General features: G+C 48.5%; 14 protein-coding genes across 18 annotated transcripts; 8 read left to right on the top strand and 6 right to left on the bottom strand.

Annotated features, from left to right (window-relative positions):
• The first annotated feature begins 323 nt into the window (after positions 1–323).
• Positions 324–2,656, top strand: FOXG_08656 (uncharacterized protein). 2 transcript variants are annotated; one of them, XM_018387677.1, is made up of 3 exons: positions 324–829; positions 883–2,036; positions 2,088–2,656. In XM_018387677.1, the coding sequence occupies exons 1-2, from the start codon at positions 647–649 to the stop codon at positions 1,897–1,899; spliced, it is 1,200 nt and encodes a 399-aa protein (XP_018245569.1). In that variant the 5' UTR covers positions 324–646; the 3' UTR covers positions 1,900–2,036; positions 2,088–2,656. The 2 variants fall into 2 exon arrangements, with proteins under 2 accessions (XP_018245569.1, XP_018245570.1); XM_018387678.1 differs by having other exon boundaries at positions 324–2,036.
• A 694-nt stretch (positions 2,657–3,350) lies between these two features.
• On the top strand, positions 3,351–5,748 carry FOXG_08655 (nuclear distribution protein PAC1). Of its 2 annotated transcripts, XM_018387675.1 has the most exons (3): positions 3,351–3,748; positions 3,803–3,971; positions 4,023–5,748. In XM_018387675.1, the coding sequence occupies exons 1-3, from the start codon at positions 3,711–3,713 to the stop codon at positions 5,202–5,204; spliced, it is 1,389 nt and encodes a 462-aa protein (XP_018245567.1). In that variant the 5' UTR covers positions 3,351–3,710; the 3' UTR covers positions 5,205–5,748. The 2 variants fall into 2 exon arrangements, with proteins under 2 accessions (XP_018245567.1, XP_018245568.1); XM_018387676.1 differs by having other exon boundaries at positions 3,351–3,971.
• Positions 5,749–5,914: 166 nt separating this feature from the next.
• Positions 5,915–6,826, top strand: FOXG_19852 (uncharacterized protein). Its single transcript, XM_018400134.1, has 2 exons — positions 5,915–6,373; positions 6,421–6,826. The coding sequence occupies exons 1-2, from the start codon at positions 6,225–6,227 to the stop codon at positions 6,551–6,553; spliced, it is 282 nt and encodes a 93-aa protein (XP_018245566.1). The 5' UTR covers positions 5,915–6,224; the 3' UTR covers positions 6,554–6,826.
• A 27-nt stretch (positions 6,827–6,853) lies between these two features.
• Positions 6,854–10,406, top strand: FOXG_08654 (uncharacterized protein). The gene is made up of 2 exons (XM_018387674.1): positions 6,854–7,481; positions 7,531–10,406. Exons 1-2 carry the CDS (start codon positions 7,078–7,080, stop codon positions 9,104–9,106), a joined length of 1,980 nt encoding a protein of 659 aa, XP_018245565.1. The 5' UTR covers positions 6,854–7,077; the 3' UTR covers positions 9,107–10,406.
• On the bottom strand, positions 6,975–10,429 carry FOXG_08653 (glutamine amidotransferase). Of its 3 annotated transcripts, none has more exons than XM_018387672.1 (3): positions 10,294–10,429; positions 9,702–10,239; positions 6,975–9,653 (listed from the first exon to the last, which is right to left on the bottom strand). In XM_018387672.1, exons 2-3 carry the CDS (start codon positions 9,953–9,955, stop codon positions 9,191–9,193), a joined length of 717 nt encoding a protein of 238 aa, XP_018245563.1. In that variant the 5' UTR covers positions 9,956–10,239; positions 10,294–10,429; the 3' UTR covers positions 6,975–9,190. The 3 variants fall into 3 exon arrangements, with proteins under 3 accessions (XP_018245563.1, XP_018245562.1, XP_018245564.1); XM_018387673.1 differs by having other exon boundaries at positions 9,103–9,653; positions 9,702–10,271; positions 10,335–10,429; XM_018387671.1 differs by having other exon boundaries at positions 9,702–10,429.
• Positions 10,430–10,642: 213 nt separating this feature from the next.
• FOXG_08652 (pyridoxine biosynthesis protein PDX1) lies at positions 10,643–12,175 on the top strand. Its single transcript, XM_018387670.1, has one exon. The coding sequence runs from the start codon at positions 11,025–11,027 to the stop codon at positions 11,958–11,960; it is 936 nt and encodes a 311-aa protein (XP_018245561.1). The 5' UTR covers positions 10,643–11,024; the 3' UTR covers positions 11,961–12,175.
• Positions 12,176–12,248: 73 nt separating this feature from the next.
• FOXG_08651 (uncharacterized protein) lies at positions 12,249–14,122 on the bottom strand (the record flags this gene model as incomplete). The annotated part of the gene is made up of 3 exons (XM_018387669.1): positions 12,249–12,537; positions 12,588–12,668; positions 12,887–14,122. The coding sequence occupies 3 exons, from the start codon at positions 14,120–14,122 to the stop codon at positions 12,397–12,399; spliced, it is 1,458 nt and encodes a 485-aa protein (XP_018245560.1). The 3' UTR covers positions 12,249–12,396.
• A 1,538-nt stretch (positions 14,123–15,660) lies between these two features.
• FOXG_08650 (uncharacterized protein) lies at positions 15,661–16,449 on the bottom strand (the record flags this gene model as incomplete). The annotated part of the gene is made up of 1 exon (XM_018387668.1): positions 15,661–16,449. The coding sequence occupies one exon, from the start codon at positions 16,447–16,449 to the stop codon at positions 15,661–15,663; it is 789 nt and encodes a 262-aa protein (XP_018245559.1).
• Positions 16,450–16,680: 231 nt separating this feature from the next.
• Positions 16,681–17,767, bottom strand: FOXG_08649 (1-aminocyclopropane-1-carboxylate deaminase; the record flags this gene model as incomplete). The annotated part of the gene is made up of 2 exons (XM_018387667.1): positions 16,681–17,530; positions 17,580–17,767. 2 exons carry the CDS (start codon positions 17,765–17,767, stop codon positions 16,681–16,683), a joined length of 1,038 nt encoding a protein of 345 aa, XP_018245558.1.
• Positions 17,768–18,934: 1,167 nt separating this feature from the next.
• FOXG_08648 (uncharacterized protein) lies at positions 18,935–20,053 on the top strand (the record flags this gene model as incomplete). Its single annotated transcript, XM_018387666.1, has 2 exons — positions 18,935–19,893; positions 19,942–20,053. 2 exons carry the CDS (start codon positions 18,935–18,937, stop codon positions 20,051–20,053), a joined length of 1,071 nt encoding a protein of 356 aa, XP_018245557.1.
• A 269-nt stretch (positions 20,054–20,322) lies between these two features.
• Positions 20,323–22,118, top strand: FOXG_19851 (uncharacterized protein). Its single transcript, XM_018400133.1, has 4 exons — positions 20,323–20,444; positions 20,493–20,750; positions 20,798–21,215; positions 21,263–22,118. Exons 1-4 carry the CDS (start codon positions 20,414–20,416, stop codon positions 21,966–21,968), a joined length of 1,413 nt encoding a protein of 470 aa, XP_018245556.1. The 5' UTR covers positions 20,323–20,413; the 3' UTR covers positions 21,969–22,118.
• Positions 22,025–23,815, bottom strand: FOXG_08647 (uncharacterized protein; the record flags this gene model as incomplete). The annotated part of the gene is made up of 1 exon (XM_018387665.1): positions 22,025–23,815. The coding sequence occupies one exon, from the start codon at positions 23,813–23,815 to the stop codon at positions 22,025–22,027; it is 1,791 nt and encodes a 596-aa protein (XP_018245555.1).
• A 225-nt stretch (positions 23,816–24,040) lies between these two features.
• FOXG_08646 (acetylornithine deacetylase) lies at positions 24,041–27,778 on the top strand. The gene is made up of 2 exons (XM_018387664.1): positions 24,041–26,155; positions 26,200–27,778. Exons 1-2 carry the CDS (start codon positions 25,093–25,095, stop codon positions 26,385–26,387), a joined length of 1,251 nt encoding a protein of 416 aa, XP_018245553.1. The 5' UTR covers positions 24,041–25,092; the 3' UTR covers positions 26,388–27,778.
• On the bottom strand, positions 26,469–27,635 carry FOXG_08645 (methylthioribose-1-phosphate isomerase; the record flags this gene model as incomplete). Its single annotated transcript, XM_018387663.1, has 1 exon — positions 26,469–27,635. One exon carries the CDS (start codon positions 27,633–27,635, stop codon positions 26,469–26,471), a length of 1,167 nt encoding a protein of 388 aa, XP_018245554.1.
• Positions 27,779–27,841: the final 63 nt, after the last annotated feature.

The following is a 27,841-nucleotide window of genomic DNA, read 5'->3' as shown; positions in this document are numbered from 1 at the left end:
AGGAGAAAAGGACAAGAAAATTCTTATGCATATGATGCATCAGAAGTTGTGCGTGTTCCTGAATCAGTCCCCTGCTGGTAGAATACTACCCTATGAGCAAATATCTATCAGATGCCGTGTAAGCTTGCCACTGCGTGATCGGCCAGTCGGCTCACTTACATAAACCCCTGTCAGTTTTATATCCGAGCTGAAGCATGATTCTGCATGAAGATGTATCATGAAAAGACAATACTGGACAAGTTTGAAGATAGCGTGATAGACTCATCAATAGATGTCTCACTATAGCGTCTTTTGTCTCGCCTTACTTCTTCATCGCCGGATCACGTCTACCGATGAGAAGACAGGGTGGAAGACCTTTTCCCGGCTGTGCGGAAATGAATCCACAGCCACGTTCTAGCCTAGACGTCGAGTCCTTACCCAACTGATACCAAACTCTTGGGTCCCATTGCTTTTTCCAGTCAAGTCATGTTCTATTCTTCTTTGGGCTGGAATGTGAGCTGTCAGACGAGTTTTGACCATGGGTTCCACTCCCTGCTCGACATGATACTCTCCTGTGAATAATACATTATGTTTTTAAAATACTCCGTTCCTTTATTCCATTAGCTCTTGTTCTCTTTTGTTCATTGTAATATCATCTCTTTTGACCATGGCCGAGTCTCAGCTCCCAGGCCTTCCTGGCTTCGACAAGCACAACATTCAGCCATGGACTGTCGAAGTCGTTGTTTCTATGACTGTTTTGGCTTTGGTTTCTTGTGGTCTTCGGTTGTATAGTCGGCACTTGAAGGCACAGAAGCTTTGGTGGGATGACTATGTTATTCTCTTCTCCATGGTAAGTTGCCTAGGTATAGTAATCATCACCTACGACGGAGTCTGACAGTCCAGTCATGGAACTTGGTCGTTGTAGGATTCATCTTCGCCATGCACGCCAACGGAATGGGTATTCACGCCGACAAAGTCCCCATGACACAAATCGTCATGATGGCAAAGTGGCTCGTCGTAGCAGAAGTTCTATATGCTTGGAATCTCGGCTGGACGAAGCTGAGTCTTTTGCTCATGTACTACCGAATCTTCCGCGTTCCTTACTTCAAGAAGATGGCCTGGCTCGTTGGATCATTCGTCTTTGCTTGGGTCATCACCATTACCTTTCTTTTCATCTTCATCTGCATCCCAGTTGCCAAACTCTGGTATCCCGATCTCCCTGGCCGATGTATCAACCAAGTCGGAACATGGATCGCCAACGCCGCTTCTACCATTTTTACCGACATTGTTATCTTGTGTCTACCACTTCCTCCTATTTGGAAACTTCAGCTCGGCAAGTCTGAAAAGCTTGGTCTTACAGCCGCCTTCGCCATCGGATCTTTCGTCGTCTTCGCCTCAGCTTATCGAACCAGCGTTCTCTTCACCTACACCAGCACCGATCCAAGCTACACTCTCGCCCCTACAGTGGGATGGACCGAGATCGAAATGTCAGCCGGCATCGTCTCAGCGAATCTCCCTACAATGTTGCCTGTTCTCCGACTCGTCGCCAAATTTACCGGCCTCAGCAGCTTTGCATCTACAGTTCGCAGTAACGTCAGACCATCAGGCGACAAGTCAACAAAGGGCCTCAAGTCCCACGAGAACACTGGCGCTGGCAGGAGTTCCAATGGCTCTGCATCGACGAACACGTTCTACAGACTTCCCGACGACAACGACTCAACCGATTTGATCAAGGGGCCGAAATTCACAGAGACATCAGCACCAGTCAACACTAAACTAAGGCCTGATGTTGAGGGCTTTGAGCTCACTACTACGACCTACAACGCCAAAGTCGATGGTGGGAACTCGAGCAGTGAGGAGATATTGCAGGGCATAAGGGTGCACCGAGAGTTCCAGCAAACGACTACACGATCGCCATAATCGAACGAGTCCGGGTCAACGGAAGTCATTCTATTGTTATATAAACTAGATACTAAAAGCAGGCGGTAATGCTAGAGGCGTTTGTATTTTTCGATTAGATCTAATACCCAATAAACAAGTCCTTCTTTCGAGATAATGTCAGTTCCTTCAACCTTACATCTAGAAGTTACTATGCTGACCGGAGTAAGGTCTCCTGTTTCTGCAGCCCAAATAACGATTAGCTTTCAACCATCGCGGAAATTATCGTCCCTGTCGATCAAAATCCAGCCATCAAACATGCGACTCCACGTTAACATTCCTCATCGTTCACATAGCCGACCATTTCCGCGAAAGTTTCAGCCTCTTTAATCTCACTTAACCCAGGGCAGTCCTTCGACATCACCATGAGCTCATCGTGAGGTTTCATCTGGTGGATGCAGGCTCTAGATGGGGATTATTCGCTTGGCACATTCCCCAGAAGATCCAACTCGGAGAATTAGAAGCCTTACTTGGCCTGAGCGCCGAATAATGCTTCGCTCGATCGTGGATGCCATGTGGGAGGAGGATTTAGCGAGTTCCGATGTCTTTGATGGATGGATGTAACCTATATCCACCCGGGAATAGGGACTCATGCCTGTGTGTTTGTTCAGGGAACAGGGTAGCAATGATTCACTCCATGAGTTAGAGCTTTTTGTGTATAATTCAATGATGTTGGCTTTATAAATGCCTGAGACTTGGAGTCCTATGGTTTCGGGCCATCGGCTTTGTTATGTTCACTATATGAAGTACCACCAGAAAATGAGGAAATGGTTGGAAATGGCCTGAAGACTGATATCATTTCTAGCAATCAGAGGGACAATCCCTCTCATTTAGCCATTTCATATCAGCCCTTTATCTTCTGATCAACCTACGAACACACGCTATATTCATGGTCGTGTAGCAGAGCATCAGAAGCAGCGCTGAATCTTGCTCCCAGTGGTTATTGCATCGATGAAAACGCTTTGAGAATTGTGTCACAGCTGAGAAACAAACTGGCCTATATATTTAGAAACACAGCGAAACATATTCATGTTATTCTTGGTAGCTGCTTGTCAGTGGAAGCGCATAGGTAACAAAATGTTGGTGTTTACACAAACACTGACGCTATTGCTTGACTTTGACTGCACTATGTGGAATGAGCTTTAGACTCTGGAAGAAGATGATTAAAAAAACCTGTTAAAGAGGCTCTTGAATTTATGTTAACTTACCTAAATCTTTTTATTATTTACGATTGAGATCCTAAGTTTTACGTGCATAAAGAAAGAATGGACTACAGTCAAACAATGTACATCTATCCCATACCGGATAAGTTACATGTCTTCGAATTATCAATGCAGTGGATACAGGGTAGGCCTATCTTATCTCCACGTGATCTTGGGCAGCGGCTCATCTCAGGCTAGCTGCACCGCTCTTTGGATGTCAATGTTGATGCCCCTGGCGAGACCGTGTTACTCTGCGCTGCGCATTTCAATGAAGCCGGTTTAGCTGTTGATATTTCCTTTGTCCTTCTGCGTCTTACCGCCTTTAAGCAATCCCCAATCAAGCGCCCCATTGGTCAACAATTCTACAGCAATCATCTCTTTCTTCAGCGCATCCTCCACAGACACGTCACGAAACGAAGCTCCCACCAAAACTTCCTGCCGCCCCTCCCCCGCCGTTTTCTCCACGAACCGATCTCGCATACTCCTTTTCCCAACACCCAACGATAACAAACTCAACTCTTGGAAATACAGTAGACACAAGATCTTGGGAATCCTAGTGCTCTCTTGAGCGGAGCGATACGAACCGCCATCATGAGCCGGACGTTGACGAGCCGGCAGGCCGAGGAGCTGTTCGTACAGGGGAGCTTCTGGAGCTTTGATTTGCCCATCTGACACTGCTGCAGGCATAAATCCATCATCGCCTACCTCGCCGCAAATAACCTACAAGAAAGCGCCAATGCCATGAGGACGGAGCTCAGTCTTGGAGAGGATGCTTTCGATACGGCTACCGCGAAGAAATACGAGACGCTGCTGGAGAAGAAATGGACAAGTGTCGTGCGGTTACAAAAAAAGGTACGGCAGCAGATGCGCGTATCGTGGCGTTGCTAATGGAGCGATTCGTAGATCATGGATCTAGAAGCACAGAACAACGCCCTTCAGACAGAACTTAATAGCGCTACACCGACATCTCTCTCTAACCGAAGAGGAGATCCATCTTCTTGGCTCCCATCCGGTCCCCCACGACACGTCCTTCAATCGCATCGAACGCCCATCAACTGCGTCGCCTTTCATCCGATCTTTTCGTCTATCGCATCCGGAGATGAAGACGCCACTATCAAGATCTGGGATTGGGAGTTTGGCGAGCTTGAAAGGACGGTGAAAGGTCACACCAAAGCGGTTCTCGATCTCGACTACGGTGGTCCGAAAGGTCATACGCTGCTTGCGTCTTGCAGTTCCGATTTAACTATCAAGCTATGGGATCCTTCGAACGAGTACCAAAATATTCGCACACTACCCGGTCACGACCATAGTGTGAGCGCAGTCCGATTTATACCCTCCGGAGCTCCTGGGGCGCCGTTATCTGGAAATCTGCTCGCGAGCGCTAGTCGAGATGTTACAGTGAGGATATGGGATGTCACGACAGGGTATTGCGTCAAGACGATAAGAGGGCATGTCGACTGGATTCGTGATGTCGCTCCGTCGCTGGATGGAAAATACCTACTATCGACTGGTAACGATCGAACAGTGAGACTCTGGGATATTTCAGTACCAAATCCTGAAGCCAAGCTCGTCATGATTGGGCACGAGCATTTCGTCGAATGCTGTACCTTTGCGCCACCAGCAGCATACTCGCACTTGGCTACTCTCGCCGGAGTAAAGAAGGCGCCTCCAGCAAGCAGCACGGCGGAGTTTATGGCGACCGGTGGCAGAGATAAGACGATCAAGTTGTGGGATGGCCGAGGAACCTGTATCAAGACCCTGGTAGGTCATGACAACTGGGTTCGAGGCCTTGTGTTCCATCCAAGCGGCAAATTCCTTCTCTCCGTATCCGATGATAAGACGATTCGATGCTGGGATCTGAGCCAAGAAGGAAAGTGTGTCAAGACCGTTGAAGGAGCCCACGAACATTTCATTACAAGTCTGAGATGGGCGCCGCCTATTATCAAGGACAAGGGTCCGACTGAGGAGGCCAATGGTGATGTGGGCACTCCCAAGAAAACGGCGGCGGCACCTCAAGATGTGCAGATCCGCTGTGTCATTGCTACAGGAAGTGTAGATATGTCTCTTCGAATCTTTTCGCGGTAGTTGGATACAGCATATCTGAGTATTGGACATAAACTAGAGGAAGCTGCTCACGATGACCCCGTGGCCCAGCGACGTGCCAAAGCGCACGATGCCGATGCAGGTCGCCCGCGACATGCCTCAGCCCCCAACAGAGATTCCCTTCTATCGAACGGCCGGAAACATCCCATCCCAATCCGTCTCGACTTTTTAAACGGTTCAGAAAGGCGTATTTCTTCTCGCCAGGAACCGGCACTCCCATCTATCAAATCATAACCATATTTATAACAAAACAACAAACCAAGACAAACCTCCTTTCTACTGATGGTCCCACCCGTCAAAATGCGTCTGGTGCATGGGGATTTTACGAATAATGTTTGATACCCAAGCGATATTAGGTACGGACAGTTGATCTGATGATTTGCTGTTTGGAGGGAGGATGAGTGAGTGAGGGGACTGGGGTTGGGATGGAAAACTTTTGGGGAAAAAAGCAGGCATAGACGTTAGGGGCATCATAGAACGGAAATTTTACGTATTTATTTTAATTATTGAGCGAGTTAAGAGTCTGTGCTGTACCAAAAAGCTATGTGATGTGATTGACGAAGCATGAGCAAGTCAGAGTTGTTGATGATATTGAGGGGAACATTGATGTGATGATCTGATAGAGCCTCATGACGGATTTCTTAAGGCAAGTAATGTTGATTTCGCCTTTCCGTTCAGCCACTTCTTACATAAATCGACACTGACCTAACGTCCGACTGTTTAATTAGTGCGCCTCGTAGTGGAAATGTCCTAATTATTCTGTAGAAATGATGAAAGTGGTCGATTGCAGGTACGCATCAATGACGCCACGATCAAAGAAGTCCCACTGTTGATTCACCTTTGGCCGCCAAACATGTCGATTAGAACGTCATCAATAATTTGTACTTCTTTAATAAGGTAAACATGCCTGGGTAAGTAGCTGCTCACTCTGCCATACCTAACTTCACCTTGTCAACCTCAGCGGAACAATAAAGAATCCATCTTCAGCGACACATCAACACCATGTCTGCACGTATCGTTCGATCTTCAATGGCCTTGGGGCCCTCTCTTCCTATCCAGCGAGGCTTTCGCACAACCAGATTACTTCGACACAATGAGAAGGAACCTATTGGACCGAAATCTCAAGGTAAACCCATGAGCAAGGGTGACAAGTAAGTTGTGCTGCGGTAGAGTTGGAGATGTGGCTGATGATGAATAGCTCGCAGATCGTGATGCTGGGAGGTGTTGGTCTTGCGATCGGTCTAGGTTTCTTCTTCCTTATGTCTCGACCCGAGAAAGCAAAGGAACAACCTATCGAGGGTGTAAAATCCAAGCCCGTGAGCCCCAAATAAAGAGAGAGCGAGAGAATACGAGATACGAGAGAGTCTGGGGTTAGCAACGTGGATATGCAGGGTATAATGATCGATAGCGTAAGCGATGATTGAATAAGAAAATAGGTCGTCCATAACAAGCAGAACCTATTACAGCTCCAACTGCATTATCTACCAAATCAATGAGGCAGGTCGTCATGTTACGGCATCTCCGCACCTATCACCGCAGAGCTTATATCCCTGTCAAGTTGGCCGTAGGATCTAGTTTACAGCCTCAAAAGAGGCAGCCAAGCCAAAGCTATGTCTCTATTCGTCTGTGATGTGTTATACACGTGCGTGTCGCAGTCAACAGACCGCGTAATCAGCACACGACGCGCATTTGAATCATTTTCAGCCTTCTTAGGCGTTTTTGTCTCCCGCTATCAGCCCTACTGGGAATAGGCAGTGATGTAGTTTCCATGGTTATATAGCAGTAGACTGAAGCCTGCCCTCAGTCGATCTGACAATCCCCCACTTCAACTCCTTCTTAACTTTCCCCACATACAATGGACGGAGACGGCTTCTCGGTCATTTCACTTACCTCGCTCGGCTCGAGTATTTCTCACCGGGTGTTGTCCAGCGCCGAAGAGCTCAATGAATTAAACACTGCGCTAGAAGTACCCGACGAGCGATTGTCCTCTTTCGCGACGAGGTTGTATCAGCTCCATCAGCATGTGGGCGTTCTCGAGACTGCGCTAAATAGCGCCAGCGCTATCTCGGGTCGATTGCAGACGACGATAAGTCAGAGTCTTGGATCGTGCGATGTTGTCGCGACTGTGTTGAATAAACAGGTCATGAGACTGCAGGCCGAGACGCTGCCGTTGTTGGATGAGGTGTTTTTGGTGGTTTATAGTGATGCTGTTGTTGCGTTTTCCCGGCTTTTTGCGTTCTTCGCAAAAGTGCTGTCGATGTGAGTGGTGCTCATCTCGCTGTGTGAACGTTTATTCATGATGTGCTAGCAAAGTTCGGGATGATCAAGATTCTGCTCTCGATACCAAGAGTGGAAGAGAGATCTTTGATCATGTTAACAGAGCTTGTCAAAAGGCTTCTCAGACAAAGGATATTCTTTTCACTGGATCGCAGAACGACTCTTATGCATCGAGTAGTAAAGGTCCTCTTCCTGGCGATATCGAACCTCCGCCTTATGAACCAGCACAGCCTTCTTCAGCTCAATCGCCGAGCTGCGAATCACCAAGTGGATCTTCAGGGTTTGCTAAAGGTCTGTCTTCGTTGACAAACTCGTTCAAGGCCATGACAGCTGGTCTCTGGCCTAAGCCTGATCCTTTATCCACAGCTCTGTGTCAAGCGGCTCTTCGCGGTGATGTTCAACAAATGAGCGGCTTACTCGCACAAGGAGCGAACATCAACGGACGAAACGGAGAAGGCAATTCGCCTCTTGGCTGTGCTATCCTGGCCAATCAAGAAGACGCTGTGCGGTTTCTTATCGGTTCTGGTGCCGACACCAACGGCAGAGATATGAAGATTCCACCGGTCTTCCTGGCCGCATCAGTTGGAAGCATTGGCGTTGCAAAGATGCTTATCGACCAGGGCACATGGAACGTTAACGCTGCCAGCTGGTCTGGACAATCATATTTTGTCGATGTATGCAACAGTGAGAATCTGGAGGGTATTCAGCTTCTTTTGGACAACGGTGCGAAGCCAAACACCACGAACACCTCTGGACGACCGGTTCTTGCACAGGCTGTCAAGAAGGGTAACTTGGAGCTTGCTAGGATGCTGCTTCAACATGGCGCGAATCCAGACACTAGCGATCTGTCTGGCAATTCGCTATTGTCTATCGCAGCGAGCCAGGATCGTATGGATATGATGAAGCTGCTTCTTGAAAGTGGAACAAACGCAAGCTCAAAGAACTTGAGTGGACTATCTGTTCTCGCGGACGCTATTGCAAAGAGAAAACTTGACATGGCAGAACTTCTTCTCAAACATGGCGCCAATGCCAGCGCAAAGGATCTCGTCGGCCACCCAATTCTCGTCATAGCCCTCCGCGACAGCAAACTCTCACAGAACGAGAAAATTCGAGTCGTCAGGATGCTTCTCGACCACGGCGCTTCACCAAACGTATCAGACGGAACATGGGGCGTCGCAGCGATCTGTTTCGCCGTGGAGACAGGCAACACCGACCTCGTGAAAATGATGCTCGCAGCTGGCTCCAACACCAAGAAGAAGATGAGCAGCGGCGAGACACTTTTGCTCTACGCTATTGATAACGGGAAGAGGGATCAGGCTAAGCTTCTTCTCGAAGCTGGCGCTGATGCTAATGCGGCGGATAAGAAGGGCAGAACGCCATTGATGCAAGCTATTTCGAGGAGAGATACGGAGTTGATAAGGGTTCTGAAAGCACACGGCGCTGATATGAATGCTGGAGGGTGTATTTCACCGCAGGAACTGGCGCAGTCGATGGGTGATCTTGAGATTCTTCAGATATTGGGCTTTGGCTCTTCTTCACAGAGAGGACCAGCTCGAGCGCATTCACCACCGCCGCCTGGATATGATGCAGCGATGGGCAAAGTATGAAGAAACGTAGGAAATAAGTGGTTGATACCCCCGAATAATAATTAATATTTCTATTTTCCCAAAACGCCGTCTATGTCGCTGTATTTATTGCTGGTTGAGAATTTCCTTCAACCACCACACATGTATCCTCTCATCCTTCGTCAACTCAGGATGAAAGCTTGTTCCTAGCACATTACCCTGTCTAACAGCGACGATGTCCCCTGAATCGTCCTTGGTATTGGCTTGTGAGACGCCAGACTTCATCTTATCTACTCGACCTGGTAACTTGGCCAGGACCTCAACTGGTGGTCGTCCATCGTCAGACGAACCGATGACTTCTTCCACGACGGGTGCGCGGATGAAGACTCCAGGGAACGGTTTATCGTCGTTTAAGAAGGGGAGGTTCATTCCTGACTCGAAACTCTCCATTTGACGACCAAAGTGGTTGCGGTGAACGCGGACTGCGAGACCACCGATGAGTTCTTGACCACCTTTCTTGGTAGCATTTGCCTCGTCTGAGAGGAGAATAAGGCCTGCACATGTTCCCCAGACTGGCCTCTTCTGGACCCTGATCTATGTCAGTATTTGCATCATTTATGAGACGGGGACCGCTTACTTGACGAAATCTCTCAATGGCTCAAGGAGACCAGATTGAGCGGCGACGAAAGAGATAGTGGTGCTCTCGCCGCCAGGAATGATCAGAGCATTGCACTGATCGAGTTCTTCTTTCGTGCGAACCTCGATACAGTGGAATTTCGTCTTGGAAATACCTTCTGTAGAAGAAAGGTACTCTGCGGCCTTTCGAACAAGATCGATATGCTCAGCAAAACCACCCTGAAGGGCCAAGACACCGACCGTAAGACTGATCATTCTGACTTGGAGTTCTCAACAACGATGATTTGCTAGAGAAATATGAGATGATAAAGACAAGGAGCGATAACGGACAGTTTAAACTCGGAGCCTTTCACCGAAGGCAAAAAAATCTTAGTCACTCGCAGGTGACATACAAGATAGAAAGGTTCCCCAGATTCTGGTGATGGGTACCGGAGTGACCCAAAAGGGATAAAGACGTGCATTAGAGCGCATGTAGGCTGCATGCATGACGGAGCCGCTAGAGCGAGAGTACCTCCGGACTACCCCGATTGTTCTCCGGGCTAAAAAAATAAGAGTTGAGGAGGTGGTTGAACTATATTGAGTCAGTTACTTACTAGAGGTTGTTGGTACTGGAGTCTAGAAGGGTTGAGAGAACAATACGTGTGGACAATGGAGGAGAGTGAACATGGCTTATCGTGGCGAACTCATGCAAGATAAGAGATGAGTGAGATGAGATGAGATGAGATGAGACATTATCTACGATCTACCAAATGATTCCATCCATGATATCACAAGAATCTAGAACAATGCATGCATATCCCCCTCTTTGGATACTCCTCACCTGCAAAGCCAAGGGCCTTTTTGAGCCTCGTCTTCCCGACAATTGCCGCCTCTAAACATCGGCACATGTCAATGATTCATCCAATTACTGTTGCTGTAGGGCGCGCTTAAAGATGGGCCGGAGCTCGATGCCGGCGGGTTTTGGGCTCTGCAGAGGGGCTATGGCGCATTAGACTTGCATATTCGGAGGCCGCGGCTGCAGTAAATTGGTGTCATAGTTGGACCCTTTTTGACTCCGCACTCACGGCGCCGTATACCGGGTGCGGAGGCGGAGGGCCGGAGGGGTACCTAACAGTCAGACTAGGAGAAACTCTAAGATTTGTTCTTGTCAACTTCTTCTTTGAGTAATACCCTTTCTAGTCATTGACTCTACCTGCATAGTGCATAGGAGAAAGAAAAAACTTATAATTACCCGTTCCCCTCTCTTGTCACTCCAACTCTCCAACTCAAACCATACCCTCACACCCCCACTACCTTGTCTTTTACTTCATACTATACCTTCACCATGACCAACGACTCCTCCAACACTGGTGCCGCCTCCAACGGCGAGGCCAAGTCCTCCTTCACCGTCAAGGCCGGTCTCGCCCAGATGCTCAAGGGCGGCGTCATCATGGACGTCACAAACGCTGAGCAAGCCCGCATCGCCGAAGAAGCCGGTGCATGCGCCGTCATGGCCCTCGAGCGAGTCCCCGCCGACATCCGCAAAGACGGCGGCGTGGCTCGTATGTCAGACCCCGCCATGATCAAGCAGATCCAAGAAGCCGTCACCATCCCCGTCATGGCAAAGGCCCGCATCGGCCACTTTGTCGAGTGTCAGATCCTCGAGGCTCTTGGTGTTGACTACATCGACGAGTCCGAGGTTCTCACCCCCGCCGATGACGAGAGTCACGTTGAGAAGAGCACTTTCGGTGTTCCCTTTGTCTGCGGCTGCAGAAACCTCGGTGAGGCGCTGCGAAGAATCGCAGAGGGCGCTGCTATGATCCGAACAAAGGGCGAGGCTGGCACCGGCGATGTCGTCGAGGCCGTGCGACACATGAAGACAGTCAACAAGCAAATCGCGCAAGCCAAGGCCGCACTCGCCGAGGGTGGTATAATCCGCATCCGCGAACTCGCCCGCGAGCTCGAAGTCGACGCCGATCTCCTCCGCCAGACCGCGGAGCTAGGCCGTCTGCCCGTCGTCAACTTCGCCGCCGGCGGTGTCGCCACGCCCGCTGACGCCGCGCTCATGATGCAGCTCGGCTGCGACGGTGTGTTTGTCGGCAGCGGTATTTTCAAGTCCGGCGACCCTGCGAAGCGGGCCAAGGCTATCGTGCGTGCGACTACACACTATAAGGATGCCAAGGTGCTGGCCGAGACTAGCACGGGGCTTGGCGAGGCTATGGTGGGAATTAACTGCGATAGCATGAAGCCCGAGGAGAAGCTTGCTGGACGAGGATGGTAGGCCGTGAAAAAGAGGTGTTTTGATTTTGGCGTTGATGGGGATTCAACATGAAAAAAGAAGGGTAAGGAAAATTGAGGGTAGTTGAGAAGATCAACTCGGCTAGATATGCATGGATGGTATAAGCGGGTGTTTTAACACCATAATTGATAACAAATTTCTCCCATTTGTTTCTGCTGTCATGAGTCCCTTATGTGTTCTGGAAAAAAAAAAAGGTGTTCCTTTGGGGAGGTATAACTAACAAGCTATGCGTGTCAATCCCATGCGGGTGTAGGTCTATGCTGTCTAAATCGAACCCCAAGGTGCTTTATTTATAATGCCATCCAATGATGCCAAAATGCCACCATTTCGAAAATCATAACTGAAAATACCCCAAAACACCCGGTATAGCCATCGTATATAGGCACAAAAGAACCATATCACCAATCAAATTGAACGATCAGTTTCGCTTCCTCTTCGTCTTCCTACCCTCTTCTTCACCTTCACTCTCTTCATTCTGAGGTCTCTTCGCACCCTTGCCATTCTGACGGTGAGCGGCATTTCGCTTCTTGTCATTACCAGCCTTATTGTTCTCCTTGCGCTGCGTTTCACATTAGTACTCACATCATAAAACCATGGTTATATACTTACGACAAGCTCGGCAACCGGGGAGTTGGTGATTCGGGAGAGCCACGATGAGCGTAGAGCCGAGTGAATCAAAACCTTGTTGTCCTAGCCAAGTTAGTTATTGGTTGATAAGTGAAAGGGGGTGGCTTACTCGAAACGCGTTCACGAGGCGTTCCTAACGCTCTCCAAAACTAGCGAACTGCTCCCACTGACACTCGGCATTGCTCCAAAGCGGAACATAGTTCCGATCCTGCTGCGACAACATGGCTGAGTCCTATGACTCTAGTCAGTAGAGCTTACATGTAAATAAAGGACAGTCTTACGAGAATCTTGGAACTGAGAATCTCAATCTCAATGTTGGACAACTGACGATGAACGACGTTCTTCCACTGCTCATTCACCGGGGGCATCCTATCAAGAGGAGGTTCGATTTGGTGATCAAGCATATCAGACGGCTCAACAGAAAGCCCAACATTCTTTCGATAGGTCATGACTTCTTCAACCCACTGCGCAGCAAGCTTCGATCCCATCTTCGTTCGCCATCCCCTAGGATTCGACCAGTCAACAATAGCCATGAAGAGTTCCTGCACACGAGCGCGGTACGCTTCGTGCGTTCGGGGGAATGTGGGATCTATGTCTGGCGGAGTGACTTTTACTTCATGATGTGCCAGGGAGAGAAAGATGTTGCCTATGTGGCGAGCTTGAACTGGGTTCGTGATGTAGCCCTGGTATTCGTGGGTGAAGTGCTCCAGCTCTGAGAGGAGTGACTGCTGCTCTAAAGTGTGGGCTTTGATGTTGGCTGGGTTGGCTGGGATCTTGTGACGGGTTGGTTCGCCGGGGGCAGGGCCTTTGCGAGGTGGTGCTTGGGAGGGGGGTTTGTGAGGTTGAGAGACTTGGAAGGCTGGGTGAGATACTTGCCCAGGGAGAGGTTGACGAAGTTGATTGTTCACGGAGACGAAGAGTTGCTGCTGGGGGTATTGAGTTTGCCTAATCTGACGTCCGCCAAGGCCAGTGGGTTGTCGTACTGGAAAGGGTTGCATTTGCTGAAGGGCCGTCTGACCATAGAATGGTTGACCCATCGGGACAGGGTAAGACTGAGCCTGATTACTAAGTGGCGGATATGGCTGTGTCTGGAACGACTTTGGTAGGTAGTCCTTAGGATTCGTGGGCGAAGAGAACTGAGTCGCAGGTGTGAGAGCAGTAGAGACAGGACCTTGGACAACATCCTCGTCGATAGTACTACCACTGTTGTCAAGACCACTCAACTGTGCATCAGACCCAGAAGAATTTGGGATCCTGGCATTTGCTGCCTTGCATGCGTCCATAAACTCTTTCTCAAAAGAATTAGATGCCAGCAGACCTTCGTTCTCAATTCCATGTTGGGCCTGATGGTTCTGAAAGTTGGAGTTGCTGGGGTCCATGAGCATAGATACCTTTGTATCTTCGTCAACTTCCTCAGTAGCATTGTCATCCTTGTGGTCATTCAGAAGGTGGTCGAAGCCCGTGCTGGTAATAGAGTCAAGTAGATGTTGAGTATCTTCGTAGGACATGTCTGCCATGTTGGGCGATGAAAAGGAGTGGATGAGTTAGGATGAGACGGAAGTACTCAGTGCTGGTTGAAGTGAAGGTTGAGTGGGGCGAAGGTAATGTAGAGAAGAAGAATTCGATGTTGATGGGAATTTAGATTTATAGTCGCATAGAAATGGTTGCCTGGTTGATTGGGACTACAATATAAAAGAGTGTGATAGGTGATAGACGCTTGTTGCAGTGCTAGTTGCAGGATGGCAGTGGAAGCCTCTCCCTAAGGTACCTAGGCTTTATTTCAGCGTACCTACCAATAAACAAAGCACCCAGGTGCTGAAAGAGCCAATGAATTTCAAAAGCAAAGAATACCAGCCTTCTGACTCTTTGCTCACATGGATGGTATTGAGTTTCGTAGGCTTTGTCATGAGATGAATGATTGGACTTTGCTGACAGATGGCAGCCTTGTGCGAATAATGCAGCGTGCAACTCCTGCGCCTTGCAGTAAACATTAAACCCGAAAGACTTTTAACAACCTTGATTTGGCTTGGACGATAAAGTAAAGACTGCTGCTATGTCTTCCGTTCCTTTGTGTGGCATCGTCAAGGAATTGTCATTGAGGTAGTTGTTAGACATAGAAAGTGGGATGCAGCAGTATTGTTCTATTTGAGAGATTATTGTCTTATTGATTGCTACCAGTGGCATGGGCATGGGCGTTCCAAAGCTCAATGCAAGCAGTTCTATTGTTGTCCTTGGATTTCGCGTGAACAAACCAGCAGCACACAGACTCCAGCCTGTTTAGAACACAGGCGATGCCTCATTATGAGAATAGCCAAAAAGAACCAAGTAGATTAAGGACAGGGAAGCACTCCGAAGAATCTAAAGTAGTAAACATTGACGTTTTTGGTGGTATTGAAGCTCCTAAAGCTAGTAGCTGGAATAGCTGCAAGAGGGCAAGATTCAGATCAAAAAGGAGAGCAAATGTGACAATAATTAGCCAATGACAATCCTTATTTTATTGACCAAGGAGATAACAGATGTGTTTTTCAGCATAAAGGTACCTTTCAGGGTACGTACGCAAAGAAACGGGAGCCTGCATGGTACCTGCATGGTTGGTAAAAGTGTGATGATACAAACAACCGAACAAAGCATCTGTGCATAAACACACTCTGCCTCTTTTGACTCCCTTTGAGAATTTCCCAGGTGTGATCTGCACAATTGTAATACGTGCTGTTCTTTAGAGAGCTATAAGGATATCATTCCGTATCTTGGCTGGCAGAGGGGGGTTCATGCCCATGCGCATCGTGTGCGCCTGTTGAACCATGCCACCCGACTTCCCAAAGGACAAGAGAAATTTCTTATGGCTTAGACACTATTTCACCTGTGTAGAAATCTAATATCAAACAAAACGGACAGAAACGCTATCGGTCGCAAATAACTAGGCATCCGCTTCAGTCTTTCTGATTCATCGCCTCCAGGCAGAGCACCAAATAAATAGACCAGCCTCATCCTTCACACAGATATTCACCAGATCAAACCCAGACATATGACGAGAAGCAAGCCCAGCAGTCATTACTTACTGAAGAGCAACACCATAGTCCTGACATCCACTAAAAACCCATCTCCCCTCCCTTCTCAAAAGCGTAAAAGCATTAACACCATCATGTTTAGGCACCCCATTAATCTCAACCACAAACGGCGCCCAAACCAGCGCAATATCTCCGTGTTTTCTAACCTGGATATCATGAAGCTTTTCCTGGATTGTGATACCACTCCTGATCATACCCTGCAGACGAACGATGGACTGCTCCATAGTCATAGGTGCTGGCTCAGCAGGTGGTCTGTACAGCGTTACACCAGCGTTGGGAAGAAACCACTGTTTGAGGACGCCCCAGTCTGGGCGGGAGAAGTCATCTAGAAGAGCGTTGATGGGTTTCATGATTTCTTGGGTTAGGGTTGATTCATCATCTGGGTCGGGTGTTTCCAAAGAGCGCTCTGTTGAAGCTAGACCTGAGATCTTCCAGCGTCCATCGGTGTAAGCTAATCCGAGGATGCCCTTCTTGTGGCTGATAATAGTACCATCATCGGCGCGGATAGACCACCCGGTCCAGGCTGCGGCGAGCTTCTCATGGATGAAGAGTTCTTGAGGTTCATCTATGGCCCATTCGAGGTGACCCTTTTGCTTTGTGTCGCTGAGGAATAGCTCTCCTAGTGTTGTCTGCTCGATAGTGTCTGGGGTGGACTGTATGACGTAAGAGGTCTCGAGGAGGTGGTTGCGGGTATCTTTTGGACTCTTGGGTGAGATGTTGAAGAAGTCTGTTAGAGCAGATAGAACAGCTGCCTTGGTGTCTCGAGAATCGCCCATTCTTCGTATCTTTTGCGAATTGACTTGAGTTTGAGTTATTAGAAAGTTCAAAAGGAAGAAAGTCGAAGGAATGCAAAGGTGACAGGTTGAGAGCTCTAATAAGCATGATGGATGATAACGTGCCACAGGCTATCAATTACCCTGCTTCCCAGAAACTCATACTATTCTAGAAATAGGCATTTTTTCGATCAATTCTATTCACGCTCAAATCACAATCTATCATGTATAAAATCACAGGGAAGAATAAGCATTAAGCGCCAATTGGCCTCCCAAATGAGCATAAAGCACATTCCCACTCGCAATCTTTCCCGTCTTGATCAAATCCATCATGCCCGCCAAACTCTTACCCTCATACACAGGATCCGTGATGAACGCCTCAGTGGCAGCACCAAACTTCATAGCCTCGATGGTAGTCTCGTCAGGAATACCGTAGATCTTGGCGTTGTAGTTGGGGTCGAGGATCACATCGTCCGCTGTGATGTCGTCCTCGCTGAGACCGATCTTGGCAGCCGTGTTTTTGGCGATGCGCAGGACTTGGTCGAATGTTTGTTGCACTTTGCCAGAGGCGTCGATGCCGATGATTTTGCGCGCGGGAGAACCGTTCTTTTGGGCGAGTTTGAATCCGGCGATCATGCCGGCGAATGTAGAGCCTGTTACGGCGCATACGATGATGGTGTCGAAGAAGATTCCCAATTCCTTCTCTTGGGCTTCAACTTCAAATGCCCATCGCGCGAAACCTAGACCACCAAGGGGATGGTCTGAAGCTCCAGCGGGGATATAGTAGGGCTTGCGACCGTTGCTCTTAAGCTCATCTGTGAGCTTGGCAAGCGTTGTCTTGTGCTCGATACCAAATGTCGAAGGATCAAGTCTCACATCACCGCCCATGAGTCGCGAGAGCTGAATGTTGCCGACCTTTTCATAACCAGGGTCTTCCCAATCAACCCAGTGTTCTTGGACGGTGGCGGCTTTGAGACCGAGCTTTGTAGCGACGGCGGTTACGGCGCGGGTGTGGTTGGATTGGACGCCGCCGATGGAGACGAGGGTATCACAGCCTTGGGCTTGCGCTTCAGCAGCGAGGTACCTATCTCCGATTAGCTATGCTGTGAATGAGTTTGGGAGAAGTTACGTACTCTAGCTTTCGGACTTTGTTACCACCGTAGGCGAGACCGGAATTGCAGTCCTCGCGCTTCGCGTAGACATTGACCTTTCCGCCGAGAGCAGCGGATATTCTGGGGAGGGGCTGGAGAGGCGATGCGCCGAAGAGAAAGTTCTCTCGGGGGATGCTAGCAAAGGGTTCGGGAAGAGTAACAACAGTCATTTTGTCTTGTACAATACAACAGAATTGAATATCAAAAGTTATCTACAACACCAAAGCCAAGGGAATCGTCTCGATAATAAAGTATCTCGACCCTTGAACCCCTCCGTTGCCGGCATCGCGGGGCACGAATGGCATGGTCCACTTTGAGAGCCAAGACATTGACATTGAGGTTAGTGATTGGGTGAGTGTGTTGTAGGGCGCAAGGGACACGAGGGGTAAAAACATGTCATTTGCTTTTTGGCGTGTGTTTTGAAGAGCGAGTCAGTAGAGACAGTGAAGTCGGTGGTAAATGTAGCTTCCGAGTCGGAGTCGGCGGGGAGAGGCATATCGTGGGTTATCCGCTGTGGAGAGATAAGCTGGAGAGGGTGATAGATCGGGAGAGATTCGGGGCACTTGGAAGGATACGGTAGTGGGTATAAACGGAAGATTAGAGATAGTGATTGTTGAAACTACGCATAGAAATGTTGCTTTTGACTTGATGTGAGTGGGTAACCACTTATCCTCGGCCTCACTTACATTAGAGACTGTCCCTATCATAGGGGATCAACTACTATGTTGTAGGGCGTGTATTACATTGCCGTCTAGATCGGCAAATAATTCTGATAAGAATTACATCTCGCATTCTTGGCGAAAGTTGGATTCTTTATCTAGCAAGTATACCCTTATTGAAGGTACGGGCTTTCTGTGTTTTGTCTGTTGGCCTAGGCTTTTGGACACATCATGGGTGCTCCATGACCGAACCATCATAACAAGAACAGACAGCATCTCCGGACTTCGTGCGAACAGTCTACTTAACTCCGTTCTCTCATCACCTGAACATAAGGCAATCACGCATCATACGCAATTCGGCGCATCTGAGATGGCTGTGATATTGTCGTCTGTGAGCGTGCTGCAAGCATCTGATTGGCCATGACGACGTTGGAAGAATGCCAAGACTTTTTCAATTTCCTATTTAGGACAGCTTCAGCATGCTTCAGTCTAGAATCCGACGAAGAGCAGCAGTTTATATAACGCCATAAAATTAGATTTTGGGTATAAAATGTGTAGAATGTCTCTCTCTATAGTAACTGTTAGCCAAGAAGATTGTTCATTCTCAACCCTTTCGACTGCTGCGTCCCCAAGATTTCATATTCTTCAGCCAGTCTTTTCAAGATCACCATCATCAAAATGCCGTGTCAAAAGAACCAAAAGCCCTCAACTAACGTCCCTTCAAGGGAAATGTCTCCCCTCCCGGATTTCTGGCTTCCCGTCTTCTGGAAGAACCAATTCCGCACCACCATCGACCTTCCCACCAGAGAGAAATACCCCCAAGCCGAAGGCGGCACAGCCATCATCACCGGCTCAAACACAGGACTTGGTTTCGAAGCTTCAAAGCAACTTCTCTCCCTGGGTCTATCTCATCTCATAATGGGAGTTAGATCTATTGAAAAGGGAAATGCTGCCGCTGAGAAGCTGAGAAAGATCGCGCCGTCTGCTAGGATTGACGTTTGGCAACTTGATATGCAATCTTATGATTCTATCCAAGCTTTTGCCAAGAGATGTGACACTGAGCTTTCTCGCATTGACTTTGTTATTCTAAACGCTGGCCTTTCGCCTTCTAACTTCGAGCTTGTGCCCGACACAGGTCACGAAGTTGGTATTCAAGTCAACCACATCAGCACCGCTCTTCTCACAATCCTTCTTATCCCCATCCTCAAGACCAAAACCTCGGGCCACAGACCACCTCGTCTTACCACAGTGAATTCTCTCACAGCCCATCTCTGCAAATTCCCAAACAAAGATGAACGTCCACTCCTTGCATCCTTCGACGATCCCAAGATCACGCCTTGGGGTTCCCAAGAACGGTACGGCGTGTCAAAACTTCTCAACCAACTATTCGTCGTGAAGCTTTGCGAGGTCGTCAGTCCAGATGATGTGATTATCAACATGGTTGACCCAGGTCTTACAAAGGGTACTAATCTTGGAGGACATCATGAACTTGGTGGTGTTGCTGGAGCGCTTGCAGGGGCGTTCTTTGCGATTTGTGGAAGACCTGTTGATAGAGGTGCTGCGAGCTATACTAATGCTGTTTATGGACATGGAAAGGAGTCTCATGGGTGCTTTTTGATGAGTTGTGAGATTGCACCGTGAGTTGATTCTTAATGAATGTTGGAGATTGCTAACTTGAATTGTAGGCTGGCGGGTTGGTTTTATACACATGGTGATGTCTTGGTTGATCAGGTTTGGAACGAGACACTTGAGGAGTTGGATTTTGCTGGCGCCAAGGACATCGTATCTAATATTTGAACCTAATTGCAGAGAAGTGGTATTTGACTTGAGGCAAACTGTGTATATCTTGGCCCTCCGCAACCCTCTGCTATAATAATGAGCGGTATTCGGTTTAATGTATGTAGATGAAAGGCTTTCCTTTCGATTATGGACACAACAATATCACGGTTATGCCCATGTTAATAATGTGGCTTATTAGAGTGTCCAGAACTGTAGTTCTGTCATAAGCGTTCGGAGTTAATAAGCCCGAAATCCGGGATGACATCTACAGTAAGGTGAGCTGACATACTCAACTCAAGCTTGCACCAGCAACTCTTTCACTCTGAGGTATTGTAAAATCGACGCCATCAGCTTATGTTTTGCATGTTTACATAAATCATGCTAAAATCAAGGCAGCAGACATCACACAGTAAGATCTCTCCGCACCAGACAGCAGCATTTGCTAAATCTTGTGCAGATCAAAGTTTTACGTTCATTGCCCAGACGCCTTCAACTAAATCTGATAAGAAAAACCAAAGAATTGTGAGAAGTCATGCACGCTCTAACTCGGCTCGAAAAAATAAGGGCCAAGTCAAGTCATGGATATTAAACCAAAAAGAGTGCATGGTGTTGCAGGTTCCTGACGGAACTATTCCAGGTCGCGTTGGGACAAACTTCTCTTTACTTGATTTTCCTGAGCCCTTACAGGCATACATGGAAAATGACATCTTTCGATGTTTGTCCCTCTATCATGTAGTATTTGTCTGAGCTAATATCAAGTAGCGTTTCATGGGATGAGAGGATCATTATATCCCTCTGAGATATGTCTCCAAGTAGATGAGATGAAATCATCTTGGACTACAAACCTCCTGGTCGACCAAGTATACTTTCACTCTATCATGTTCTCGGTAGAAGTGTACTTCGACATGCTTCTCGGACGAGACTACGGTAGCCTTGCACACTTTCACTTTTTGAAAACGCTCAGGCTTCTTCAAGCAAGAATAAACAATCCCAAAGACCCAACGTCCATCTCAGACGCGACTATCATGGTAGTTGTTATCCTGGGCCTAGCAGCTGAGATGATAGGTGACCGGACAGCAGCTGAGAACCATGCTACTGGTATGGCAAGGATAGTGGATTTAAGGGGTGGGCTTGAGATGTTGAGATTTGATAATCCCAGATTACCGGCCAAAGTTTGCAGGTGAGTGCTTATCTCTACTGCTTTGGACAATATCTGACATGTGGTAGAGTTGATATTGGCCTAGCCCTTCGCTTCGGCTGCAAGCCAGTCTTTTTCGACAAAGACATGTCCTGGAACCCATACCTTTCCAGTCAAGATTTCGTTCGCGGTAAAAGGAAGCATCCGGATACGAACCACGACATGGAAGCCTTTTTGAAAACTCTTGATCCTAGATTATCAAACGTATGGAGAGATCTCGAAGAGTTCGCAAAGCTCAGCAACATCGCCAGCCAAACTGGTCGGAAACTTCAACCCAATATCTTTAGCGAAGTCATGGTATCTATTCTGTACCGACTACTCGCTCTGTCTCCCGAATCAGCTTCAGAGAATGCTTTCCGACTTGGAATGATGACGTTCGCTGCATCTATCTTCTTTCGATGGAGGGATATGAAGCAAAGGCAAGCATATCTGGATGATTCCTTCACGGATGCCTTAATAGAGTTGAAGAAGGCCGCGACTCGGCCGCCTTCTACTGTTCTTTTGTGGCTTTTGATGATTTGGAGAACAAATTCTGTTCAAGGTGGCGGTGATCAAGCCATTAAGGGGTGGATTTTGGAGGTTATGGATGGTTTGGCGATATGTTCATGGTCTGAACTTCATAACTTTTTGAAATCTGTTCTTTGGGTTGGTTCTTTGTTCGATGCATCAAGCAAACGAATCCTTGAGCCTACACTGGAGAAGGCTGCTAGAAAAGGGGCGGGGGTTGATTCATGAAGTACTGCTCAGTAAAATCTTGTCGCCTCTTGGGAATTCCATATTGGCTTTGTCTTCTATATAAGTGCTTTGATTTGAAGCCACCCTGGTTTTTCAGCTTCATATGTTCCTGAACAAGCTGCCTCAACACATCTTGCAAGGCTTCCAAAGTACATCCCTCTCCCCGTGAGCCCAGGTCCATAATGAGCATACTTTCCAGAGTTGGTCATGATTGTCTTTGCCGCCGTTGGGATGACAGGCTCGGTTACCATACACCAGCAAATATCTGTCAATATCTGCACCCCGAAATCCTCTAGTTGGGATATAAGACCTGCTTGTTCAGCGAGTTTGTACACTGATCGACCGCATGTAACTATTACTGATACGCTAGTGATCTTTTGTCGCCCTTCGCAAAGATTGGCGAGTTTTCGTATCTCGGAAAGTGAGAAGTGCGGGTTTCCCAGTGAGATAAGATCAATAGGTTGGGTTCTTGGTGCGCTGTTGAGTTTGTCCCAGCAAGTACTTAGGTCTCTTGTCTTGACCTCAACATAGGTAAAGTCAGGAGCTACAACAGCCTCAAGAGTGGTCGCTTCTGGCGTCACACCGACGATATGAAACATTGGAGCGCTCGATATCGTAGCAAAAGCCGCACCGAAGGCCTTCAAGTCGTCCGTCGAAAGGCCCAATTTTTCGAGGCCCGCTATCACCGGAATGCGACTCGTCGATAACGTTCCAACATAATATCCCAGTAATGGTGGGAATGAATCGTCAAGACCTGTCGTGTCCTCCAGCCCCATGACCTTCACACAAACTGAAGCCAGTCGATTGACACCTAGGTGAGGACCCCCTTTAGGGGCCCTTCCTGTCAAAGCAATTGAGATGTCTAGAAAGTCCGGATACTTCATAGTTCTCGCCCCCAAAACACTATTCGCATAAACAACAGCATTTGACTCAGCCCAAGCAATCTGCTCGCCAAGCTTAGGCGCACTCTCAAGCTGATATGGCGCGCACGTAAACGTTGGTCTAGCTCCCATGTCTGTATAGGCCTTGCCAAGCGCATCAGCAGCTTCTCCGAAAGTAGTATCGACACCGAGTGCTCGCCAGCGCTTTTGGTCAACTGACAAAGAGTTGAGTGTTGTGGGAATTCGGACTTTACCGCCCCAGTCGCGGAGTCGCTGTGCTAGGGCGAGTGTTGCGGGACCAGTGTAGACGCACCCGTCGACGTGGACTTGCGTTACATCCATGAGACGTGTTGCACCAAGGAGATGAGCCATGCGGAGGACGATTCTGATAGCGACGCGGGATGCTTCGCCGTAGTCTCCCCTCAGAAGTTCCTGGTCCAATGTTGAGAGTTTGATACCTTCTAGAGCCGGTGTCGTCTCCAGAATAAGACCGCTTTCTGTGTCTATCACCGAACCTTTTCGGTGTTTCGATGGCGGGTGCGTAGAAACGTAACCGTCGTCCACATATATCATCTGCCCGTTCATTCGAATGAGATGTCGAAAGTCTTCCTTGTCCAGAACCACGACAGGAACGGACTGGCTGAAGACTTCCTCTGCAATCATAACCCCCAAAGTGAGGATGTCTTCTCTTCGCTCGAATATGATTGCCTCAGGAGCTTTGCCGTTGAGCAACAGCTCGAGCATAACACCACTGCCAGTACATGATCCTCGACCTCCTGGAATAGCGAGGATAGTATTTTGGAGATGCTGTCCACTCAAGGGATGATGTCGATCAATGATCTCACTCGTCTGGGGCTCAACGCCTCCCCAGAAGCTTAGCTCAAGGTCACTCGCGAGGAGTCTGGCTGAGGCTCGACCTTGAACATAGGCTGTTCCAGTCCATGCATCATCTTCAAGAGACCCCATGGTATGTTCCTGGCTGTATTTGCTTCACTTTGTTAAAGAATTATCTGATAATCCGAATTAGCTACACCACGGCTTACAGGCTGATGAGCAAGGCACGGGTTCTCCTCTCAACTTGTCTAGAGCCCCCCAAGAACTTTCAAGGGGTAATAATAAAACTTACAGAATAGTAAAGATGCCTTAGAAAAAGGTAAGATTCTTTGTTTATATCGAAGAAAGGGAATTTTGGCCGGAATCTTCGGAATATGACCAAGCACCAGAAATTGGAACTTTGATCTTCAAGCTTTGGGTCAAGCTTCCAAAGCAAAATAGCAACAGAGTCCGCTTCAATGCTCCATCAATTCTTAAAGAACAAGGATCAATAGAATAGATCCCTAAACAGGAAAGACAGTATATCCTTGTTGTCAGTTCTCGAATTGTGAAAAAAGAACAACTTATCAACCCCGCATTACGCTTATCTCCAACATCGTGGAACTAGTCGGCTCTGATCGGAAGGACAAGCCGACATGACGGTCCGTGGCCCGATATTTCTTGCGTAACAGGTTGTGCAATATTGTAAAGCCAGAGCTTGTAGAGTCAAGCATTTCACTGCTCATGTCATAACACTCGAGCCAAGCAAGGTACGCGAAGGAATCGGTAAAAGAGGAAAGTCATAATTTTGACTCAAAGCCGTTCAAATAGAGACCAAGAGTAGTTAATAAGAAGGATGGGATAACCAAGCTATAGGAATGCTAATGTGCCATCAAACATATTTGGTATGAAAAGTCGTCATGTAAGTTCGAAGCGGATATGGCCAGCCTAAGGTGTAGGTTAGGTCCATTGTCGCGGCCTGATCTTGCAACTTGCTTGTGTGAGAGAACCAGCAACACTTATAGGCTGGGTAGAGCTAGGAGATGCGAGAGTATTGTCTTGTATGTAGAACGAACCGGAATAGAAAGCTATTCGAAGGAGCAATACAGTGTTCCTGTGACAGTTTATCCAATGTGCGGGGCGACCTGGGAGTTCGCCAGTCTATAAGCCGCTTTATAGTCACCTTCCAATTACGATATTCCCTGTCTAGAAGCTACTATATCATGCCACTGTCCTCTCCAAAAGAACATCCTACCTGTGTTCTTATCTGACCAGACCATCCAGGTACCCCAGACAACCCCGACATCGGCCACTTGCGTCATTCCGCACTTCTCCACCAATATCCGAGCTCAATTGAACCAAGCTCCCTTCTATTCCCCAACCTCCACTCCAAAACTTTAAGCTACACAAACCCGTTTTGTTTCCCCACGATGCGTGTCGCAACAGTCGCCAGTTTTCTGGCCTCGGCCTCTTTGGCCACTGCATTCGATTGGCAGCAGGTTCTTGGAGATTGGGACCAACAGCCTTCCTCCGACGCCATTGCCAGCAACGACGATGCGCCCTCGTACCGATCCGAGCTACTGAGCTTGCACAAGTCTCTTATTGAGACCTCCTCGGTTTCTGGGACTGAACATGATGTTGGTGTTTGGCTTGAGGGATATCTTGAGAAGAAGGGATATACTACTTCGCGTCAGGAAGTTGAGCCTTTTGAGAATACGCCGGAAGGAAAGCCGAGGTTCAATGTGCTGGCTTGGCGACAAGACGGAAAGAAGACTTTCGATCCCAAGATCTGCGTGAGCAGCCACATTGATGTTGTGCCGCCGCACATCCCATATGGAATTGATGATGGGGAGGTTACAAAAGAGACCATGATCACCGGCCGAGGCAGCGTGGATGCCAAGGGTAGCGTTGCAGCTCAAATCACTGCAGTTGAGGATCTTATCGAGCACGGAAAGATCGACCCCCATAAGCTTGTCCTTCTGTTCGTTGTAGGCGAGGAGGTCAAGGGCGACGGCATGCGCCGTTTCAGCGAGGCGATTGAGACCAAGGAGCTCCCGTACAGTCTCGACGCTGTTATTTTCGGAGAGCCTACCGAGCTCAAGCTTGCTTGCGGACACAAGGGCATGTTGGGTTGCGACGTTACCACAAAGGGCTTCCCCGGTCACAGTGGTTACCCATGGCTCGGCAAGTCAGCCAACGAGCTGATGATTCGAGCATTCGCTAAAGTCCTCGACACCGACCTTGGTAGCAGTGAGCTGTTTGGTAACACCACTGTCAACATTGGTCGATTCCATGGCGGTGTGGCCTCTAACGTCATTCCTGAGGAGGCCAAGGTCGGACTGGCTGTCCGAGTCGCGAGCGGAAAGCAGGCTGATGGACATGTTGTTGTCCATGACAAAATCCAGGCCATCTTTGACGAGGTTGACAAGGATGCTTTCATTTTCGACTGCACCCACGGGTACGGACCTGTGGAGGCAAACTGCGATGTGGATGGTACGTACACCGAAATCTTGTGAGAGCGTCGCTAACAGGTTCAGGCTTCGAGAAAATCACCGTCAACTACGGAACCGACATTCCCAACCTCAAGGGTGACCACACGAGGTATCTGTATGGCCCAGGAAACATTCTTGTTGCACATGGCGCGAGGGAGAACTTGACCGTTGCTGATCTTGAAACTGCCGTTGAAGGATACCAAAAGCTGATTCTTCATGCGTTGAAGCAATAAATAGAAACCCAATTTTCCGCTGCTCTAGTCTAATGTTGGATATGATAGCCCGCTCAAATGAAATGACATTGTAAAGCTGGTTTATGCACCAGTAATCTTGGCCCAGCGCTCAGGCAGGATCTTGCTGAAGTCAAAGTTACCATCAGGTCCCTTCTCAATGGCGCCCTTCTCTGTGACCACGGCGTCGATGAGCTCGGCGGGAGTGACATCGAAGGCAGGGTTCCACACGTTGATCCGCTGGTCAGCGGTAGCAACACGGACCTTGCTGCTCTCATCGACGGTACCATCGGGCTTGATCACAGCTCCTGTGACCTGTGTAAGCTCCTCCTTCTTTCTCTCCTCAATCTTGATACCATCGCCAGTCTCGGTCTCAAGGTCGATGCTGGTTGTAGGAGCAGCGACGATGAACTTGATACCGTGGTGCTTGGCCAGAACAGCGAGTTGGTAAGTACCAATCTTGTTAGCTGTGTCACCGTTGCGAACGACACGGTCAGCACCGACAATGACAGCGGCAATGTTCTTTTCTTGCTTGCGGTTGCGGAAGAGTGAAGCAGCCATGGAGTCGGTAATGAGAGTGCTGGGAATGTTCTCGAAGACAAGCTCAAAAGCAGTGAGTCTGCTTCCTTGGTTGTAAGGTCGAGTCTCTGTGCAGAAGGCGTGTTGGAGAAGATCCTTGGACTGAAGAGTTCGGATTATTCCCAACGCAGTGCCGTGGCCAGATGTAGCAAGGGATCCAGTGTTGCAGTGTGTGAGGACCGAGATCTTCTTGTCAGGAGAAGCACCAGCTTGGGCTCGCAGCCACTCAGCTCCATGATCACCGATGGAGAGGTTGGTCTGGAGATCCTTCTCAAAGATCTTCTCAGCCTCTTCGATGAAAGCTGTGATAACCTGTTCCTTGGTGGCAGTGCTTCCAACCGCCCTTATTGTGGACTTGAGCTGGTTAATAGCGTTGGTCAAGTCGACAGCTGTAGGTCGGCTTTCTTTGAGATAGTCGAGAGCTTCCTCGATTTGAGAAATGGTATCTTCAGCGTTTGAAGCTGTGATGCTTCCATTGTGGAGCTCAACAGCCAGTCCGAGGGCTGCTACGATGGCAATAGCAGGGGCACCTCGCACTCGCATAGTTGCGATGCTGTCGAAGGCCTCTGTTCTGTTGGAGACATCATCGTAGTGAAATTCGTGAGGAAGACGGAGTTGGTCGAGGACCTGGAGTTGGCCCCGAGTGTACTTGACAGCCTTAAGAGAAGACATGATTAGGCTCAAGCTTTGGAGTAAAACGGCTTGGAATGAGAGAAAACGAAGAAGTTTAACACGCTTATTAGTCGCAATTCCTTGACAAAATGTTGCCCCTCCAAGATTCTGCCGCCACCCCGCCGTCAAAGTGAAAATAGCGTCATAGCACTCAACCAATCGTAAAACGTACGTGCTCTCACCGCCTGGGACCGGACAAATGCCGC

The sequence above is a fragment of the Fusarium oxysporum genome, chromosome 2, assembly GCF_000149955.1.
Source record: "Fusarium oxysporum f. sp. lycopersici 4287 chromosome 2, whole genome shotgun sequence".
Lineage (NCBI taxonomy): Eukaryota > Fungi > Ascomycota > Sordariomycetes > Hypocreales > Nectriaceae > Fusarium > Fusarium oxysporum.
This window is presented reverse-complemented; position numbering and strand designations above follow the sequence as displayed.